The sequence below is a fragment of the Pongo abelii genome, chromosome 23 (genome assembly GCF_028885655.2).
Source record: "Pongo abelii isolate AG06213 chromosome 23, NHGRI_mPonAbe1-v2.0_pri, whole genome shotgun sequence".
Taxonomy (NCBI): domain Eukaryota; kingdom Metazoa; phylum Chordata; class Mammalia; order Primates; family Hominidae; genus Pongo; species Pongo abelii.
Genome location: NC_085929.1, coordinates 41,862,045 through 41,881,277, shown reverse-complemented (window position 1 = coordinate 41,881,277; position 19,233 = coordinate 41,862,045). Strand labels below are relative to the sequence as shown.

Sequence of the window (19,233 nt, the reverse complement as noted above, 5' to 3'; positions counted from 1 at the left end):
GATGTGTGTGTGGTGTGTGTGTAGGTGTATGAGTGTAGGTGTGGTGTGTGTAGGGGTGTGTGTAGGTGTATGAGTGTAGACGTGGTGTGTGTAGGTGTGTGTGGTGGGTGTAGATGTGTGTGTGTGTTGTGTGTAGGGGTGCATGTAGGTGTATGTGTGTAGGTGTGATGTGTGTAGGGGTGTGTGGTGTATGAGCGTAGGTGTGTATGTAGATGTGTGTGGTGTGTAGGTGTATGAGTGTAGGTGTGTGGAGGTGTGTGTGGTGGGTGTAGATGTGTGTGTGGTGGGTGTAGATGTGTGTGTGGTGTGGTGTGTGGTGTGTGTGGTGTGTGTAGGGGTGTGTAGGTGTATGGGTGTATAGGTGTGTGTGTAGGGCTGTGGGTGTGGGTGTATGAGTGGAGGTGTGGTGTGTGGAGGTGTGTGTGTGGGTGTATGAGTGGAGGTGTGGTGTGTGGAGGTGTGTGTGGTGGGTGTAGATGTGTGTGTGCAGTGTGTGTAGGGGTGTGTGGTGTATAGGTATGTAGGTGTGTGTGTAGGCGTGTGTGTGGGTGTATGAGTGGAGGTGTGTGTGTGGGGGTGTGTAGGTGTATGGGTGTGTAGGTGTGGTGTGTGTAAGGCTGTGTGTGTAGGTGTATGAGTGGAGGTGTGGTGTGTGGAGGTGTGTGTGGTGGGTGTAGATGTGTGTGTGGTGTGTGTGGTGTGTGTAGGGGTGTGTAGGTGTATAGGTGTGTAGGTGTGTGTGTAGGGCTGTGTGTGTGGGTGTATGAGTGGAGGTGTGGTGTGTGGAGGTGTGTGTGGTGGGTGTAGTGTGTGTGGTGTGTGGGGGGGTGTATGGTGTATGGGTGTGTAGGTGTGGTGTGTGTGTGGGTGTGTGTGGGTGTATGAGTGGAGGGGTGTGTGGAGGTGTTTGTGGTGGGTGTAGATGTGTGTGTGGGGTGTGGTGTATGGGTGTGTAGGTGTGTGTGTAGGGGTGTGTGTAGGTGTATGAGTGGAGGTGTGTGTGGAGGTGTGTGTGGTGGGTGTAGATGTGTGTGTGGGGGTGTGTGGTGTATGGGTGTGTGTGTGGTGTGTGTAGGGCTGTGTGTGTGTGGGTGTATGAGTGTAGGTGTTGTGTGTGGAGTGTGTAGGTGTAGTGTGTGGTGGGTGTGGCAGCTGGTGTAGAGGGATGAGGCAGGTATTGTGGTGCCCACCGGGGGGTGAACCACAACAGCTCTGGGATGCCAGCGCCCTGGGTAGGCTGAGGCAGAGCTGACAGCAAACTAAACAAAGCTTCTCAACTCTCTCCACAAGGATCCCAGAGGCTGGGCCTCAGCAACCCCAGGACAGCAGGGCAGGTGGCTGTCAGATGGTCTGGAGGCTCCCAGTAGGGTCTGACAGGCACCCAGGTTTTAGAAACATCAGTTTATCCAATCTTCTCACACTCATCCATGGCACACATGCAGTTTCCTAGGGCCCCAGAGTGGAGGAAAACGAGAGTCCTGCTCCCAGCCCGTCACCCTGTGCCTGGCTGGTCCACCCTACTCAGACCAGCATGGGGCCTGGCACATGGCACACGGCACACATGTCAGGGAGTGAAGGAACTAAAACCTGGCACACAGCATGCAACACCACCTCGTCACACGACTTGTGAGTCCTGCTCTGAATCCCAGGGCACAAACCTGGGCTGCCCACAATTGGCACTTGATTCTGTTTCTTTTTTTTTTTTTGAGATAGAGTCTCACTATGTAGCCCAGGCTGGAGTGCAGTGGTACAATCGTAGCTCACGATAACCTCAAACTCCTGGGCTTAAGTGATCCTCCCGCTTCAGCCTCCCGAGTAGCTGGGACTACAGGTACCTGCCACCACGCCTGGTTTTGATGCTGTTCTGTACCTTGCTGTTGGGAATGACGTTCTCACGGTTTAGTGGGTGAAGGCCTTACCACCAACCAGACTCTAGCACCCCAGGAGCAGGCATTTGCTCACAGAGTTTTAAGAAATCATACCCTGATTTGGCAGAAGTGGCTTAAATCTCCCAGGTTATCGGAGATAAATCAGTGATAACCAGTTTATCAGCTTCTCTTCGCTGCCAGTGGAGTTGTGAGGTGCGTTTCCTCCCTGTGGGCGGGCTGCAAGATGGTGTGGGAGCCAGGACACCGGGGCTCTAGTTTTAGTCGCGCCTGAGTTGCTGTGCGCCCCTAGGGAAGTGAACCCTGTCTCTGGGCTGCAGCAGGAGCAGACTGGCTAGGATTGCTGCCTACTGGGTGGTGGAGTCAACCTCTGACCACAAGAGGCCAGGTGGCCTGAGAGGGGAGCTCCTACAGCAGGCTCCCAGCGTGTCAGTTCCGATGAATCCCGATACACTGGAAGCCTAAGGCTGAGGAGGGAGACACACACCTCCACTCACTCTCCTTTGCACCTTAAGGCTTTTCACAGCTCTAAGGTTACCAGCGTGGCTTAGAAGCCAGGCAGAACAATGCCTGTGAGACCCTGGGCAGGGTAACTCCCAGTCCTCAGCCTCAGTTTTCTCATCTGTAAATGGGATCAGGACATGGCGCTACTGTAAAGCTTAAGTGCCGTAATACTGTACTGTGTGCCAGGCACCATGCTGAGGACATTACACCTGTGGTTTCACTTAACCTCTCCCTGGAACTCAGTTTTCTCATCTGTAAAACGGGATAATAACATACCCTAAGGGCTTCTGTGATGACTCACTAAGAGAGGGGATACAAAGTGCTTAGTGCAGGCCTGGCCCGGAGCACAGGCTCAGCAAATGATGGCTTACACCCGAAAAAGGACTGGAGGCTCTGACTGGTGTGTGCGGTGGATGTGACACGGGTGTGCAACGTGCTGTGCTTGGTGGCAGGTCACACACCACACATGGGAGGTACTAGATTCTCTTGTTGCCCACTGGGTGGTAGAGTCAACCTCTGTCCACGAGAGGCCCAGGTGGCCCACCCCAGCGTCCTCTACCTTGCCCTGTTCTGACTTGGGAGTGGCTCCTGAGACGCTGGGAGACCCAGGAGCGGAGACAGAGTGCCCTTGGGAGTCATGAAGACTTTGCCCACAGTGGACTGACCTGGATGGTTTCTGCAACTCCTCCCTCCCTGCTTTCCTTCCTTTCTTGAGACAGGGTCTCACTCCATTGCCCAGGCTGGAGTGTCGTAGTGCAATCTCAGCTCACCGTAACCTCCACCTCCCGGGCTCAAGCGATCCTCCCACCTCGGCCTCCTAAAGTGCTGGGATTCCAGGCGTGACCCACTGTGCCCGGCCCTCCCTGCTTTCCTAGCTTCCATCCTGATCTTTTAGACTGGAAGTCAATTCCCTCCTGTGCTCAAGACTTCCCTGCAGCCTCCACCTCACTTAGGATGCAATCTGCAGCGCTCCTAGCCACGCTGAGGTCCTCTGGTCCCTGCTATCCCCATAGAGCTTAATTTCCTACCCGCAACCCCACGCTGGCCTCAGAAGTCCCCATGCTGCCTTGAGCCTCCTCTAGCCTCCTCGGCCCCCGGGTCCACCACCCTCACTCCCCCGGACTCCCCGGACTCCCTGGACTCCCAGGTCTGGCTGTTTCTAACTGTCTCCCATGGGACCTGCTCTGTCTGCTCACTTGCTGGAGCAGAAGTTCTCACACTGCCTGAAAGGCATCCAGATACACGTTGAAACACATGAGAGAATGGTGCTTGGAGGTCTTGCCAAAGCGTGTGGGGGTCACCCACAAAGTGTGCTCGGTGCTGGACAAGTGGCTGTCACTCAACACATGGTCAAGGAACTAAACGGAATTCAAAGAGCACCCCTGCATTTCTCCCCGCCGCTTTAGGGTCTGCTCTTTTATTCCCCTCTGCCCACACTGCTGCAGATTAAAAGTCTCTAGAGAGGCAGAGAGGAATACTATTGAACAGGCTCTAACTCCATGTAAAGCTCCCTAAATACATCCTCTCCCATTTCTATTATAAACAAGTATAGGTGCTAGGATAAGCCCCAATGTACAGATAAAGAGACTGAGGGTCAGAAAGGCCAGTCATTTGCTTAAGGACACATAGCTGGTAACTGGTAGAGCTGGAATGTGAAGCCCGGGCCACTGGTCTCCAGTTTCTTTCTTTTTTTTGAGACGGAGTCTTGCTCTGTCACCTAGGCTGGAGTGCAGTAGCACAATCTCTGCTCCCTGCAACTTCCACCACCTGGGTTCAAGCGATTCTCCTGCCTTAGCCTCCCGAGTAGCTGGGATTACAGGCATGTGCCACCATGCCCAGATAATTTTTGTATTTTTAGTAGAGACGGGGTTTCACCATGTTGGCCAGGCTGGTCTCGAACTCCTGACCTCAGATGATCTACCCGCCTCAGCCTCCCAAAGTGCTGGGATTACAGGTGTGAGCCACCGCACCCGGCCTGGTCTCCAGTTTCAAGTCAGGCTCAGGTCTGAATCCTTGCTTGTGGGCTTGGGCAAATGGACTGGCCTCTCTAGCGGTTTCCTTAGCTGTAAACTGGGAATAACCACATTAGCCAAAAAGACCTGATGGCCAAATGAGGAAGGGCCTGCAGAGGTGCTGGGCCAGTGCTTGGCCCACGATGGCACCCAGTGGGTGAGCATTCCCTCACCTCCTTCAGGAGGGCCCCAGGGTGGCAGGACGGCCCCTCTGCTTACCGCGCCAGTGCTCTGCTGCCGGGCGTCCAGGGCTCCAGCCAGGCCGTCTGTTGCTTGGGGGGCTTCGTATTTTACCCTGAAAGAGAGACCACCAAGCCATTGGAGACTGCCCTTACCGATGGCTGATGCAAGAACGGAGCGGGCTGGGGGGCACAGGTTGGCGGCTCCCACCCTCCAGGCCTGCTTGGAAATGGTAGAAAGGGTCTCATCTCCTGCCTCTGGAAATTAGGATCTGACAAGTGACCTACATGACAGGCAGCAGCAAAGGCTGGACAGGTTATGGAGGGTGTTGCTGGCCAAAGACTGAGACCAAGACCACCAATGGCTATGACCAGGATTGGCCAAACTCAGGAGACTGAGAAATAGCTCCAGTGCCCCTAGGCTTGTGGAGAATTCCCAGCAGACCCTTTCTTGAGCAGGTCTTGTTTCCTATTTTATAGACTGTGGTTGTCTATGAGGTTGTATTTGAATGCGGGATTCCATTCTGCTGCTGAAAACACATCTGTAAACTGCTGGGTGAGGTGCCATCTTGTCTTGCACTGGGCTCACCGGCACAAAGATGACTCCGCCCCCACCTTGTCTCAGCAGCATGGGAGGTGGCTTGGTTACAGCTCTTCTAAATGTCCCCTGGGGGATGCCAGCCAGCCAGGCAGGGTGGGGAGGCAGGAACTGGGAGGGCACGCAAGGCTGATGGGCTGGGAGCGGCAGAGGCTGACCCTGCAGTTGCTGGGCAGATGAGGAGAGGCAAGGAGGGGCATGTTATGTGTGAGGTTAAGTCTCCTGGGGAGCAAGAGAATAGCTGGAGTGAGAGGAGAAGCTGGCTAAGGAGGAGAGGCGGCTATGGTGTCTTTCCCAGCTGCTGCAGTGGGGGTGTCCAGGGCAGGTATTAGGGACCCAGCCCTGTTGCAGGGAAAGAGCCCTGTTATTCTTGCCCTGAACTGCCGGCTGAGAGGACTTCAGCACTGGCTCAGTGCAGCTTTGAGGCAAAGAAGTAAGCCACGGAATTCTGGTCACAAAGGGAAAGGCCTGCGATTCCTGTTAGGAACAAGGCCACCTGACACGCTAGTGAAGCGGGGGCTGGTCTAACTGTAGGCTTCAGGAACTGGGACTGCATCACATTTAACTCTTGCAATACCAACTTGCTTTCCTAGGAATGGAGTAGGCTGGCACTGAAAGGGGCTTCTTGAATACGACCCCCAGTTCCCACGCAGTCGTTTTGAAGAGTGCTGCTGTCTGTTCCTTCCCACCAGGGGCAGAGTTTGCTGGTGGAGTGTGACCACTAGCTGGGGCATTTCCTGGTTACACGGCTCCCATCCATGGCAAGTGGGCCAGTGACTACGGAAGGGCCCTGCTGGAGCCAACCTTAAAGCCAGAGGTGGGGGAGGTGGGGTGTCAGGTTGCTGACTTCTGACGCAGAGAAGGCCTGCTAATTGAGGGTGTGGAGGTGGCATGTTGCTGTCTCTAAGACATGCTTGGCGCATCGTGGGCAAGGCTGAAGAAGCCATGCCCAGCCCCAGAACACGCAGAAACCGATGCTTTCCCTTCACTCAAAACAACTATCTGGGCCGGGTGCAGTGGCTCACACCTTGAAATCCCAGCACTTTGGGAGGCCGAGGCACACGGATCACGAGGTCAGGAGATCAAGACCATCCTGGCTAACATGGTGAAACCCCGTCTCTACTAAAAATGCAAAAAATTAGCCAGGTGTGGTGGGGGTGCCTGTAGTCCCAGCTACTCGGGAGGCTGAGGCAGGAGAATGGCGTGAACCCAGGAGGCGGAGCTTGCACTCTGCAAGCGCCACTGCACTCCAGCCTGGGAGACAGGGCGAGACTCTGGCTCAAGAAAAAAAAAGAACTATCTGCCCTTCCTAAGCTTAGCTCCTCGCCACCCCTGTCCACACGTGGCCCTGAAGCCCGGCTGTCCCTGAAGGCCACGCCTGTGGCGGTGGAGGGCCAAGCACTTCCCTGGAGGAAGCCCCCACCTCCTGCACTGGGTGGTGGCCCCTGGGCCAGGGCCTGCTGCCTCCTGCCCAGTGCAGGAGGGTGGAGGGCCACTCCTTAGGTGGTCCCAGTGGGGCTGGTGGGCAGGGGCTGGACCTGGGCCACTGGGGTGACACTTGTCTAAGTGCTCCTTGCAGAGAAGGCCTCTGTGTACAGCAGCACTGACGAAGATGCGGACAAAGCGGGGGAAGGACACCCCTGCCTTTGTGAAGGCCTAGCCAGGGCGTCTCTGCTGCGGCTCTCCTGGAAGCCCTACTACTCCTTGGCACTGAGTGGACGGGACTGGCTGCAGGAAAGGCTGTGACGGTGCCAGCTGTGGTCAAGGCTGGAGCAGAAACAGTGGCTGATAATGAGCTGGTTTCCCTGCGAGCCAAGGCAGAGCTGGTTGCAGACTGGTGTGAAGTGGGGAGCCAGGCAGGTACAGGGAGGAGCGGGCTGGACACCAAGCAGGCAGAAAAGGCTGGTCAGGTGACCAGAGCTGGAAGATCCACCAGAAGCATTTAAAGGGGCCAGCCAGGCAGGAGAACAAAGGGAAGAGGAAATGGATGCTCAGGTCCACGCCTGACCCTGCTGGATGTTTTCTGCCAGGGTGGAAACCAAGCCCTGGGGAGGGCCTCCAGGAGAACCAATGGCCTGAGAAGGTGCATGATGTCATTTCAGCTGTGCCCAGCTGAAGGCAGTTTCAAAGATGAAAATCTGATTAGAAAAAAAATCCTTCCTGTGCTCCCTCCTGCTCATGTTAGAATAAAATCAACTGCCTCCGTGTAGCCCAGTGGGCCCCACCACGCTCTCAGCATCCTGCCCCCTTCCCTGTGTGAAAAGCATCTTTCCCAGCTGCTGTGCGGAAGCCAGGGCACCTCTCTCCTGCCCTGCCTCTGAGCTTTTGCACATGCTGTTCCTAGTGCCTGAAATGGCCTTCCTATCACCCAGCACCTGGTCCAGCTCTGAGTGCCCTCCGCAGAGTTGCATACCCCCTCCCTCTGTGTCCACAGAGCCTGGTGCCCCCTCCAGGACAGCACTTAGCCCTTCATAGCGGCGGTCCAGGTGCATGTTACTCTCCCGTGAGACTGCAGGCCCTAGAGGACAAGTTCCTTGTGTGCTTTTCCCTGTCCCCCGGGGCCTGCTCCCCAGAGGAATGACGGCGCAACAGCAAACCTCAGCCAGGCTGGTGACCAGGGCAGGCACCAGGGCTCTCCAGTATGGCCAGCAGTGTTGCCTGCCGGGGCCTCTGTGGACGGGCCCGCCTGGCTGCAAGTCCCATCACACTCATTAGCTTGCCTCTGCAGGGTAGCCTCGGCAACACCCCTAACTCCATGGCAACAGCCGCTGGTCCCAGGGTACCTGGGCTTAAAAGTACAGACTCTGCCCGGACTAAAGAGAGATATAGCTAACAGCCAGGGCAGCCCTAAGGACCTAGCAGGCTACAGCCTGGACCTGGATTTGTGGGTGTGGAGAGGTTATCCCTGGGCTCTCTGGAGGCCCATTGACAAAGTTCCAAAAGACACCAGAATGACCTCTAAGGAGCTGAGTGGGGTCAGTGGGAGGATCCCATAATCTAGAACTTTCCTTAGCTATAAGAATCCTGGTTGCCCACAGCTCAGCCCTGGGGGTCATAGTGGGCAAAAGGCTGAAGAAAACATCAAGCAGACTGTTCCTCTTACAAGCCTGTATGGGGCCAGTTCTCCCGCAGGTCCTGGCAAGGGGTCGGACCCTGGTGGACACACTCAGGCCACGTGCCTATGCTGCTGAAAGCACCCCCTGAAAATGCACGGTGCACAGGGAAGGGCAGAGCCCCAGCTCTGGGGCAAGGCTGGCAGAACCTGCTTAATCTTCTCTGGAAATTAACGGTGGCTATGGAACAATAGAAAAAGACTTGACTTGAAAGTCCCTGAGGATTTATCAGTAAACTTCCCTGCTCCTGGAGGGCTTACTAGGCGGTACACAGTGCAGGGAGAGGGGCGGGGGGTGGAGACACTGTGTTTTGGAACCAGACAGCCCTAGGCTCCTAACCTACTGCCAAATATTAGCTCCTTGACCTGGGGCAAATGAGCCTGCCCCTCTCTGTGCCTCAGTTTCCCCCTCTGATCAGACTATGTAAGATTCTGGCATACAGTGGGTCATTAGGCCCCCCCTCCCCGACCCAGCACGGCCTGTGGGGAACACAGTCTGTCAACTGAGCACAGGGGTCCCAGGCCACGCTGGACTGACTTAGGGGATACTAAGGGGGTGTAGCAGGGTCCGTGTGCCCTTCCTCATGGTATGCCACCATAAAACCGGGTTCAAGAACCCCGAGAGCCACCCGAACTGCAGGGGACCAGGGCAGGGCCAGGCCACTCACTCTTTCCGTTGGTCAGCCAGAGAGCTGCCCCGTGTCAGCGCAAACATGTCAAACTCATCTTCCAGTCGACCAGAGGCCTCCAGAGACTGCAGGCCAGCTCTCACACTGCTGGGGCCCAGGTCTGCAGGGACAGAAAGGCCACGTGAAGGACCCGTCCACATGCTGTCCTTGTGTGTGAGCTGTGGCTGAGCCGCCTGCTGCCAGGCCCAGGGCTTGGTGCTGGGGAAGCGGCACGTGTGGGTGGGGGAATGCGTGAGGCGGGCCACCTGCTGCTGGCTGTGGGGCCTTGGACAAGCGGCTTCCTCTTTCCAGCTTTAGTTTACTCACCCCTCCTGGGGCTGCTGTGAGCGTTAGAGAACAGGCAAAATGCTATCCATTGATTCTCCTAGGGGAAGTGGCTGGGCAGGAGGACAGTAATCAGATGGGTAGTCGATTTTTTCAAAAAGTATAGCATTAGTGACACAAAATGGGGTGCTAATGATTTCCTAGGGCTTCACATGAAGCAGACAGTAAATTATATTAAAACCTATCACAGTGATAACAGTGACAATGACCAACTACTCAGCCAGAGTGCAACCTGCGCCTAGCATGGTCTAAGTGCTTCTCATACATGAGCTCCCTACTCCTGTTACAGAGGAGGAAAGAGAGGCTCAGGAGGTTTAAGGAACTTGCCCAAGCTCATGCAGATGATTGAAGCCATGGAGAATTCGGTGTAGAGGGCCAGTCCTAGGATGGTGGAATTTCTGAGATCCAAGGCAGCTCAGGACTTGTGGGGCTGCCAGGGGCAGTTACCCCGAGTGCCCCACCTTGCAGCAAGATTCAGCCTGGGACCCCAGCAAGGTGGGGTCCAGACTGACATTCTGCTGTGGGTATATAACAAGGGCACCCCCAAAAACTGCAGGGGTGCCCACAGTACCATAATGTACCCTCAGCTGGAGCCCTCCAAACCACACTTACTCATTCCTGCCAGCTGGGATGAGAGGTTGCCGGTGGCTGCTGGGTCAGGGCCCATGTCGATCAGGTCAGCTGCCGGCTCGGCCTCACTTGGGGCCTGGTGGGAAGGGAGATGCCCTAATCATCCCCTCTGTCTGCAGCTTTGTTCCTTTCTGCCCCAAGCACTGGGGCCTGCAGGCTTTGCCCAAGGATCTGTCACCAGGGCCCCAGGAGCTAGGACTGGGCATCAGGGAATTTCCTTCCTCCCCTCCGGCTCCAGCTCAACTGGACTCCCTGGGAGGCTGGGGACACCCTGGGGCAGCAGGTGGTGGCATAGCCTTATTTACCTTAAAGGGACAGGGACATAAAAAGTTAGAAGGGGATTTCTCTATGGGCCTGGATAAGACAGCACCACCCTGTCCAGTTTACTGGGGGAGGGAGGTGAGAATGGCACTCCTTCTTCCCATGAACAGGGCCTGATCTAGTCACAGAAAAGAAGCCTTTTACCTTGGTGGTCTGGCCTGTTCGGAACCGTTCAAACCTACAAGATACAAAAGACACGAGTTATGGAGACAGACTGAGACAGGCCCCCGCACACAGCCAGGCAGAGCTTTTCAAACTGTGGGTCTCAACATCAACACGGTGGGTTATGATCAGGGTGATGACACATCTGGTGTGCCCTGGACAGATCCAGTTCATGCCTGCTGTCCCTGGATAACTAGCAGTGCTCCTCTTTCCCTTGCAAAAGTGTCCCAATTTGGATGATCAATTATAAGGCAACCTTAATCATGAGCAGCATGAAACAAATAAACAGGAATAGGTTAGAACAGCAAAGAAAATAGGAATGCATGGCACGCAGTAAAGGTAAGGGTTGTCTTATGAAACTTGTTTCAATTACATATTTGTGTGTGTGTGGGTTAGTGGCTCTCTCCAGTGCTGTAAGAAAGATACACGTATCTCTAACCTTGCTTTATGGAGCTACTTAGGGGCCAGTGAGATAGATCGAGAAGACTTTAGTCTGGGGTCTATTCGAGTTGTGGCCTTGTCACTTATCACATGACCTTGGGTAAATTATATCCCTTCTGAACTTTAGTCTCCTTGTCTAGTATCTGCAGGCATCTGCCTCCCAGAAGTGGTGAAGCCCAAATTAGGACATGGGTATAAGTGACTGCGAACTTGAAAGCACTGTCAGATATTAAGCCTAATGACTGCGGGTATCCGAGGGTACCAGCTGCTACCAGATGGGGCCCCTCAGTCACCTCACAGCCCATACCCCAAAATGGCAGGGAAGAGGCCTTTCATTCCACTGGGCCAATAAGCAGGAGAAGCTAGGCAGATGTGACCTCCAGGGTACCCCCTACTTTCCACTGATTTAGAATCAATCAGTGAGTGTCTTTTGATGGAGAAAGACACAAAAAATGAACACAAAAAATGAGGCTGGAATAGCTCGTGTCATTTATCAGACACCCTGGACTACTAAGAGCTTTACAGACACTGTTTCATGGACTCTCAGTTATGCCACATGCCTCATTTTACAGATACAGAGGAGGTGTGATGGGCACACAATTTCTGCAGACCCAGCAATCCTTCTCCTTCTCTTTCCTTTTTTTTTTTGAGATGGAATCTTGCTCTGTCACCTAGGCTGGAGTGCAGTGGTGCGATCTCGGCTCACTGCAACCTCTGCCTCCTAGGTTCAAGCAATTCTCCTGCCTCAGCTTCCCAAGTAGCCAGGATTGCAGGCAACCGCCACCACTTCCGGCTAATTTTTTTGTATTTTTAGTAGAGACGGGGTTTCACCATGTTGGCCTGGCTGGTTGCAAACTCCTGACCTCAAGTGATCCTCCCGCCTCAGCCTCCCAAAGTGCTGGGATTACAGGTGTGAGCCACTGCACCCAGCCCTTCTCCTTCTTTTGTAATAGCACCTAAGTACTCTTTAGAGGAACTGCTCCTCCCCCATTTCACATCATCCCGGTGGAGCTGCCATCAAAGGGCCCTCTCCCATACCCCAGCTGGTAGGCACAATGAAGCTAAGCCAATCCAAGTCTCTCTCGGGGATGTGACTCTTGAACCGAATAATACAAGGTGGGCAGGTGGGTGTGGTGGCTCATGCCTGTAATATCAATGCTTTCGGAGGCCAAGGAGGGAGGACTGCTTGAGGCCAAGAGTTTGAGACTAGCCTGGGCAACACAGTGAGACCCCTGTCTCTGCAAAAAAGAAAAAAAAATTAGTTGGGTGTGGTGCATGCCTGTAGTCCCAGCTACCTGGGAGGCTGAGGTGGGAGGATTGCTTGAGCCCAGGAGGTTGAGGCTGCAGTGAGCTGTGATCATGCCACTGTACTCCAGCCTGGGTGACAGAGCAAGATCGTGCCTCAGAAAAAAAAAAAAAGGTGGACAGGTGTTTGTGGACAAGTGTTTGAGCTGATGCATTTATTGATGGCAGCACCCTGGGGAGATGGTCCAGGAGTTTCTGCTCCTGAGACATCTGAGCTGCCCTGGGATCCATCTTTCTTGCTCTGTTGGGAGACATCAATTTCACTTTTCTCTGGATTCTGAAAGCTACCCATTTAATAAAGATTATCCTAACAAATTCTTCTTCTGCCTAAGTTAGCCAGAAATGTTTTGTGTAGCTTGCAGCAGTGAAGTCACTTGTCTAAGGCCCCAGAACCAGGGGAGTGAGCAAGGACACACCAGGCCGGTCTGGCTGCAGGGCCATGCTCTCAGCTGTGACCTGTGACCATCTCCCAGGGCTGGACTTGGGCATAGGCAGCAGGGCTAACCCTGGAAAGGAGATGCAGGGCGGCTGGAAGGAGGGGCCCTCATAAACATCCTGGAAGAAGACAGGTGAGGGCACACGCCCTTAGCAGCCTGCCTTGTGTTTGACAGGAGGATGAGAGAAGGCTCAGATGGTATGAGACCAGGAGAACAGGGAAGAAGGGAAGGGAGAGGGTTGAGGCAGTAGGCCAGAGGCCAGGGGAGGTGCTGGGGCTACCGTTCATGGCGCAGGAACACGTTGTTGAGATTGTCATTGACGATGAGCAGCTCCTCTGTCAGCTGCTCATTGGCGATCTGAGGGATGAGCTCCAGGACCCGCTGCTGCATGGCTCGGCACGTACGGTTGAGCTCCTGCCGGGAAAGGAAGTGAGGCAAACACAGTCACATGACTCAGACTGAGGCCATCTCTTTTTTTTTTTTTTTTTGAGACGGAGCTCTTTTGCCCAGGCTGGAGTGCAGTGGTGCGATCTTGGCTCACTGCAAGCTCCGCCTCCCAGGTTCATGCCATTCTCCTGCCTCAGCCTCCCAAGTAGCTGGGACTACAGGCGTCTGCCACCACGCCCGGCTAATTTTTTTTTTTGTATTTTTAGTGGAGACGGGGTTTCACCATATTAGCCAGGGTGGTCTCAATCTCGTGACCTCGTGATCCGCCTGCCTCGGCCTCCCAAAGTGCTGGGATTACAGGCGTGAGCCACCGCGCCCAGCCAAGTGAGGCCATCTCTAATGCACGGGCCTCCAGCCCCTGCTGAAGCCTTGGAGGAGGGCGAGGTGCCCAAACTGGACTTCAAGGTTCCACGGAACAGCTTTTTGGGTTCTACAAACATGAACTTGAACTTCACTTCCAAGTGTTAGATGCTAAAATTTAATCCACAGGAAACCATCAACGTGTCCAACTGTGCTGCCAGTTTAACTTGGCTTTGTGCAGATTCCAGAATAAAGGTTGTGCCACCATTTTTGCTTAGTCAAAAAAAAACTGAGTCTGCAAAGGGGGCTGGCTGAACAAACCGCAACTTCTGGGGGTATGCTGTGATTTTTGCAACCAAAGCATACAGAATGAACTAGATGACTGCAACCATTAGCCACAAACCTCGATTTCGAGTTTTTGCCTCACTTTTCTCACTGGCTGATTTTTTGTCTTTTTAAACACACTTTTAGCTTCGGAATAATTTTAGGTTTACAGAAGAGATGCAAAGATAGTACCACAAGTTCCCATATACCCTTGACCCTGGCTTCCCCTTAGTCTGGCATTTGTCAAAACTGGTAAACTACTATTAAACATTAAAACTGGTAAAATACTATCAACTAAACGGCGGACTTTATTCAGGTTTCACTAGTTTTTCCTCTAATGTCCTTTGTTTGTTCTAGGATCCTACACTACATTTAGTTATCACATCACTGACTTTTAACCACTAAGCGTCATATTTAAACTTATGAAAAATAAAAAAATTGGCTACGCCTGGTGGCTCGTGCCTATAATCCCAGCACTTGGGGTCCCAGCACCTGAGGTCAGGAGTTCAAGACCAGCCTGGCCAACAAGGTGAAACCCTGTGTCTACTAATAATACAAAAATTAGCTGGGCATGGTGGTGTATGCCTGTAATCCCAGCTGCTTGGGAGGCTGAGGCAGGAGAATAGCTTGAACCCAAGAGGCAGAGGCTGCAATGAGCCGAGATCGCGCCACTGCACTCCAGCCTGGGTGACAGAGCAAGACTCCATCTCAAAAAAAAAAAAAAAAAAAATCAAAAGCCATAGCCATATGGGTTTTCATTTTTAAGACTGGTCAATTGTTTCTTCAGGTACCTGCCACAAGGTGAAGGTGCCTGGGTCACGGCAGGTGCCTGGGTCCTGAGGTCCAGGGAGCTGCCTGGCATTGCCGACTGTGGCGTCGTGCCAGCATGCCTTTCTCCTGGAGGCAACGCTGAGGCTCGGCACTGCCCAGTGTTTATTTTGGCTGTCACGTGGACCCTGTCCCCTGCTCAGTCCAAGGTCAGGCCTCTGGGATTTCCTCATCGCCCTTAGCACGGGGGCAGGGCGGGTGCCTTTCAACATCCTGTAGGCTCCCCTCCTGCTCTCGTGACCAAGCACACGGTAGCTTTGCTTCTGCTTCCCTGCTGGGCCCTCTCAGGAGCAGAAGAGCAGCACTTGGAGCCAGGCCCCCGGGTTCAAATCACAGCTCTGCTACTTACCAGCCACATAACCCTGGACGTGTTATCTGATCTCCCTATGCCTGTTTCCTGACCTGGAAAATGGGGGTGGTGAAGATTACGTGAGTGATGTGAACCAACTGTCCACATATAGCCCGGGGCACGGGAAGTGCCCAGTGCATAGGAGCTGTCCCTACGTCCACCTTGCTCAGCCTTCTGAGTCCCCAAACTGCTCACATCTCACGGCCTTGGCTTGGGGTGTGCGACGCTGCCTGCGCAGTCTTCCCTCTTCCAGAGCCCTTACTGGGTTTCAAGTTTGCGTATTCATTCGGCTCTGAGGCTGCTCCTTTTCTCCCCACCCTGCACCACCAAGTGAGGACCCCTGCAGAGTCAGCTCGGTCAGGCACACAGACACGTGGTGAGGAAGACACAGCGCTGCCCTCAAGGAGCCTGAGGCCTGGTGGACGAGCAACAGGAACTCGAACAGTTACACAAAGCGCTCTGTCCCCTCATGGATTCTGGTGACTCCTGGGCCTTGGGGATTCCTAGCTTTCTCGGTGCCTCTATGACCAGCCTCCATGGGGAGGGTGCTTTTCGCCAAATTCAGTGCCTCTTCCGCTCCAGTGCCCCCCAGTCCGGGCTGGGGCCGTGGGAATGCCACGTGACACACGGGAGCAGGAACCACTAGCTCCACCTGCCTTGGCTCCCCAAGACCAGTGGCTGGCGCATCTCAAGGCTGGCACCACCCTCTCACACCTGCCTGCTGAGTCTCGGATTCTGAATGGTGGAAATCCCACCTTCCAGCTTTTTCTCAGGACCCCTTACTGGGGGCTTTACTCTGTACCAGGCACAAGCCTGTGTGTTTTTCATGCAATACCTTATTTAACTCTCACATCAAACTTGTGCCATGAAGGCTATTGTTAGAGCAATCTTACAGATGAGGAAACTGAGGCCAGGGGGCTACTTTGTTCAAAGCAGAAAGTGGTAGAGCTGCGATCTGATTCCAATCTGATGGCGTCCAAAGTCCCTGGTGGTAACATGTCCCCAACTGTGACCAAGGAGTGTGGAGTAAGCCATAAGGCTGTCATGAGGATTGGGAAAGAATGCATGTGGGCAGCTGGGCAGGAGTCATCTGAGCCCCAGGGGGTGGTGCCACCTGCTCACCTGCAGCAGCTCCAGGTCTGCAGGCTCGGCCTGGGTGGGCACCAGCTCCGTCAGCATCTCCGACATCACCCTCACGTTCCCACTCACCATCTCCAGCTCACTGCGCAGCTTCCCAATCTGAAACACACGGTTGGTCGTGGTGAGAGAAGCCAGGGGTCTGGGGCCCATGTCACTCACAGGGACAGAACCCAGTACCACCAACCCCGGGTGCAGCACCAGGGAGCTGACCTCCCAGCAGCCTCTCTAGGCAGCCTCCCTCCTGGCTCCCAAAGCGACAGCTCTGTACTAGAGGCCTGCCCCACCCCTTCTACAGACCCCTCACAGAGGCGCTACCAACCGTTACCATCTCCAGACCGGAATGAGCCATCAAGTGTGGCTGGAAGACTCCAGCATCTGCTGGGTCTAACACGGCAGCTAACAAGGCCCTGGAGGGTGGCTCCCCACAAGGGGAGGAGGGAGGCTGCAGGCCCTCTCTCTCTCCTCCTAGAGGACTGGGATTCCACCCTCTCTCTCTCCTCCTAGAGGACTGGGATTCCGCCCTGTCTCCTCCTAGAGGACTGGGATTCCGCCCTGTCTCCTCCTAGAGGACTGGGATTCCGCCCTCTCTCCTCCTAGAGGACTGGGATTCCGCCCTCTCTCCTCCTAGAGGACTGGGATTCCACCCTCTCTCTCCTCCTAGATGACTGGGATTTTGTCTTGTTTCTGGTCTATTTTGGTGTCCCAGGCTCATCTAAGGATAGTCCTTGCCCTGTCCTCCACCTTGAATATGAAACTCAGATTTAGCACTTGTTCCAAGGGATGTGGGCAGGTTTTCAATGGTCAAAGGGTTCCAAGGAGTTGGGCTTGGGGAAACATTTTCAATAAAGCTGCAGTCTCCTCAAAGAGCTTAGCTTGTGAAAGGCCATTGGTATAAGGATCTTATGCTGTGGGACCTTGTAGCGTGTTTAATACCCTCATGCACACTGGGAATGCCTGGGAAAAGATCAGTCTGAAAGCTTCCAAGATTTATTTGACTGAAGAACCTTTTTACATTTTGAGAAATGCTGGTACATTCTAAATCATGTGGCTGAGTTATAGTTGATTTCAGAGTGTCACTATATACATTCATGATTGTGACAGCAGCTACCATTTATAGACTACCTAATAAGTGCCAAGCATTGAACGTATATTGCTAACTTAATTTTTTACCACAGGTAGACATCAATATCCCTTTTACAGGTGAAGAAATGGAGTGTAGAGACAAGTAGTATATCCACTATGGTTCACTGACACCTTCCAAAACCTGCAAAATGTTTGATCTATTTGGCTTACTTAATGAACACTCTTGGTATGAGTGAGTGGAAAAACTACTGATCACAAACCCCATGTATCCAAATCAGATGGGACTTAATTACAAAGGAGTCTGGGAGTAACATCACCGCACACCTGATGTCTTAACATGTCTCAAGAGACAAAAGGGGACTCTTGAATTAAACAAAGATTAGTTTTGTTTAGCAAGCACCTTCTGGCATTAGAAGCAATTAGCGTCTTAATCCACACAGATGCTAGACTTCAGGCAATTGGTTAAAATCGTAACTGAGTTAGACAATCACAAGGTGGTTTTACAATTTTTTACACACCTTTAACCCATTCAGAAAAAAAAAAAGTGCAGCTCGCTGTCAGCACTCATTTAATTTTACATAAACATGCTCTTTGAGGCTGAAGTAAACCTGACTGATTTTCAACATGAAAATAAAACATAAAAACTGTTCTTGGAGTTATTTCTGAACAGAACTTGTCTCCAATCCTAACGTAACAGAAATGTATATGATGTTACATTAGGATTAGAGACAAGAGTATTCTTGGGGCAAACGGGCAGTGCGTTAATAATTTTGTCCAGTTAGCAAAATTTTCTAGTAATATCTGTTACTCTAGGGGGTGATTTCATAACTTGCTACGAGAAAACAAATCATGGAAGTTTCTCTTCAAATAGGTTAGGGTGAGAATGAGTTCAAATGATACATAAAGCGGGCAGTGGGGACGCTTACTGGGAAAGTTAAGCTTCACTTTTCTTTCCATCACACATCCGTGTCTAACTCACCAGCACACTCAGCAGCTCCACCTTTACGCTCCGCGATGTGATGGGTCTGATGTGTGTACAACACCTCTAACGTGGATGCCCCCACAGTGTGCAGGCCTCTGCCCCCACCCCAGCAGCCAAAAGTCTAGAATGACAAGCCCTCAGCTCTATGAGCTGCTCATGGCTGTAGAAGTCACTCAGCAGATACAGCAGCCGTGGCACTCCACAAGCAGCTCATGGCCCAGTGGGCAAGTCGCCCCACCTCCAGCCACAGGAGGAAGGAAGTGACATGCCCAGGGTGCCACCTGCTCTGAGGTGGGTAATCCTTCAAAGCTAGTCAGAGGGCTGGGAAAACCTGTCCCCTAGAATCTCATACTAAGCCTCAAACCTTCTTGGCTGGGTGCGGTGGCTCATGCATGTAATCCCAGCACTTTAGGAGGCCAAGACGAGTAGACCACTTGAGTTCAGGAGTTCGAGACTAGCCTGGCCAACATGATGAAACTCCATCTCTACTAAAAATACAAAAAATTAGCTGGGCATGGTGGCTCATGCCTGTAGTCCCAGCTACTCAGAAGGCTGAGGCAGGAGAATTGCTTGAACCTGGGAGGCAGAGGTTGCAGTGAGCCTAGATCGTGCCACTGCACTCCATCCTGGGTGACAGCAAGACTGTTTCAAAACAAACACAAAAGCTTCAGACCTTCTTGAGACTTCATGGGAAGCAGCATGGTACAATGTACATGTTTTTTATTTTTTGCACAGATGTTTGAAAACTTTTCAGGCAGAACCTCTCTTCAAATGAAGCCTTTTATTTTGTTTTATTTTATTTTTTTTGAAACAGGTCTCTCTATGTTGCCCAGCCTGGTTTCAGACTCCTGGGCTCAAGCCATCCCCCTGCCTGAACCTTTGAGAAGCTGAGATCACAGACGCACGTGACCACGCCCAGCTCAAATGAAAGCTGTATGTGTGCAAGAAACCACACAGGTGGAGCTGGCGCTGTGAGTGTGCAAGAAACCACACAGGTGGAGCTGGCGCTGTGAGTGTGCAAGAAACCACACAGGTGGAGCTGGCGCTGTGAGTGTGCAAGAAACCACACAGGTGGAGCTGGCGCTGTGAGTGTGCAAGAAACCACACAGGTGGAGCTGGCGCTGTGAGTGTGCAAGAAACCACACAGGTGGAGCTGGCGCTGTGAGTGTGCAAGAAACCA

General features: G+C 53.1%; 1 protein-coding gene across 1 annotated transcript in view; it reads right to left on the bottom strand.

Moving 5' to 3' along the window:
• The window catches only part of TOM1 (target of myb1 membrane trafficking protein), a gene marked incomplete at its 5' end in the record, with an annotated part of 48,377 nt that overhangs the window by 4,442 nt on the left and 24,702 nt on the right, over positions 1–19,233 (bottom strand). Inside the window, 6 exon segments of the mRNA NM_001135445.1 lie at positions 4,622–4,697; positions 8,960–9,080; positions 9,917–10,010; positions 10,400–10,433; positions 12,881–13,014; positions 15,971–16,087. Coding sequence (NP_001128917.1) covers positions 4,622–4,697; positions 8,960–9,080; positions 9,917–10,010; positions 10,400–10,433; positions 12,881–13,014; positions 15,971–16,087 — 576 coding nt within the window.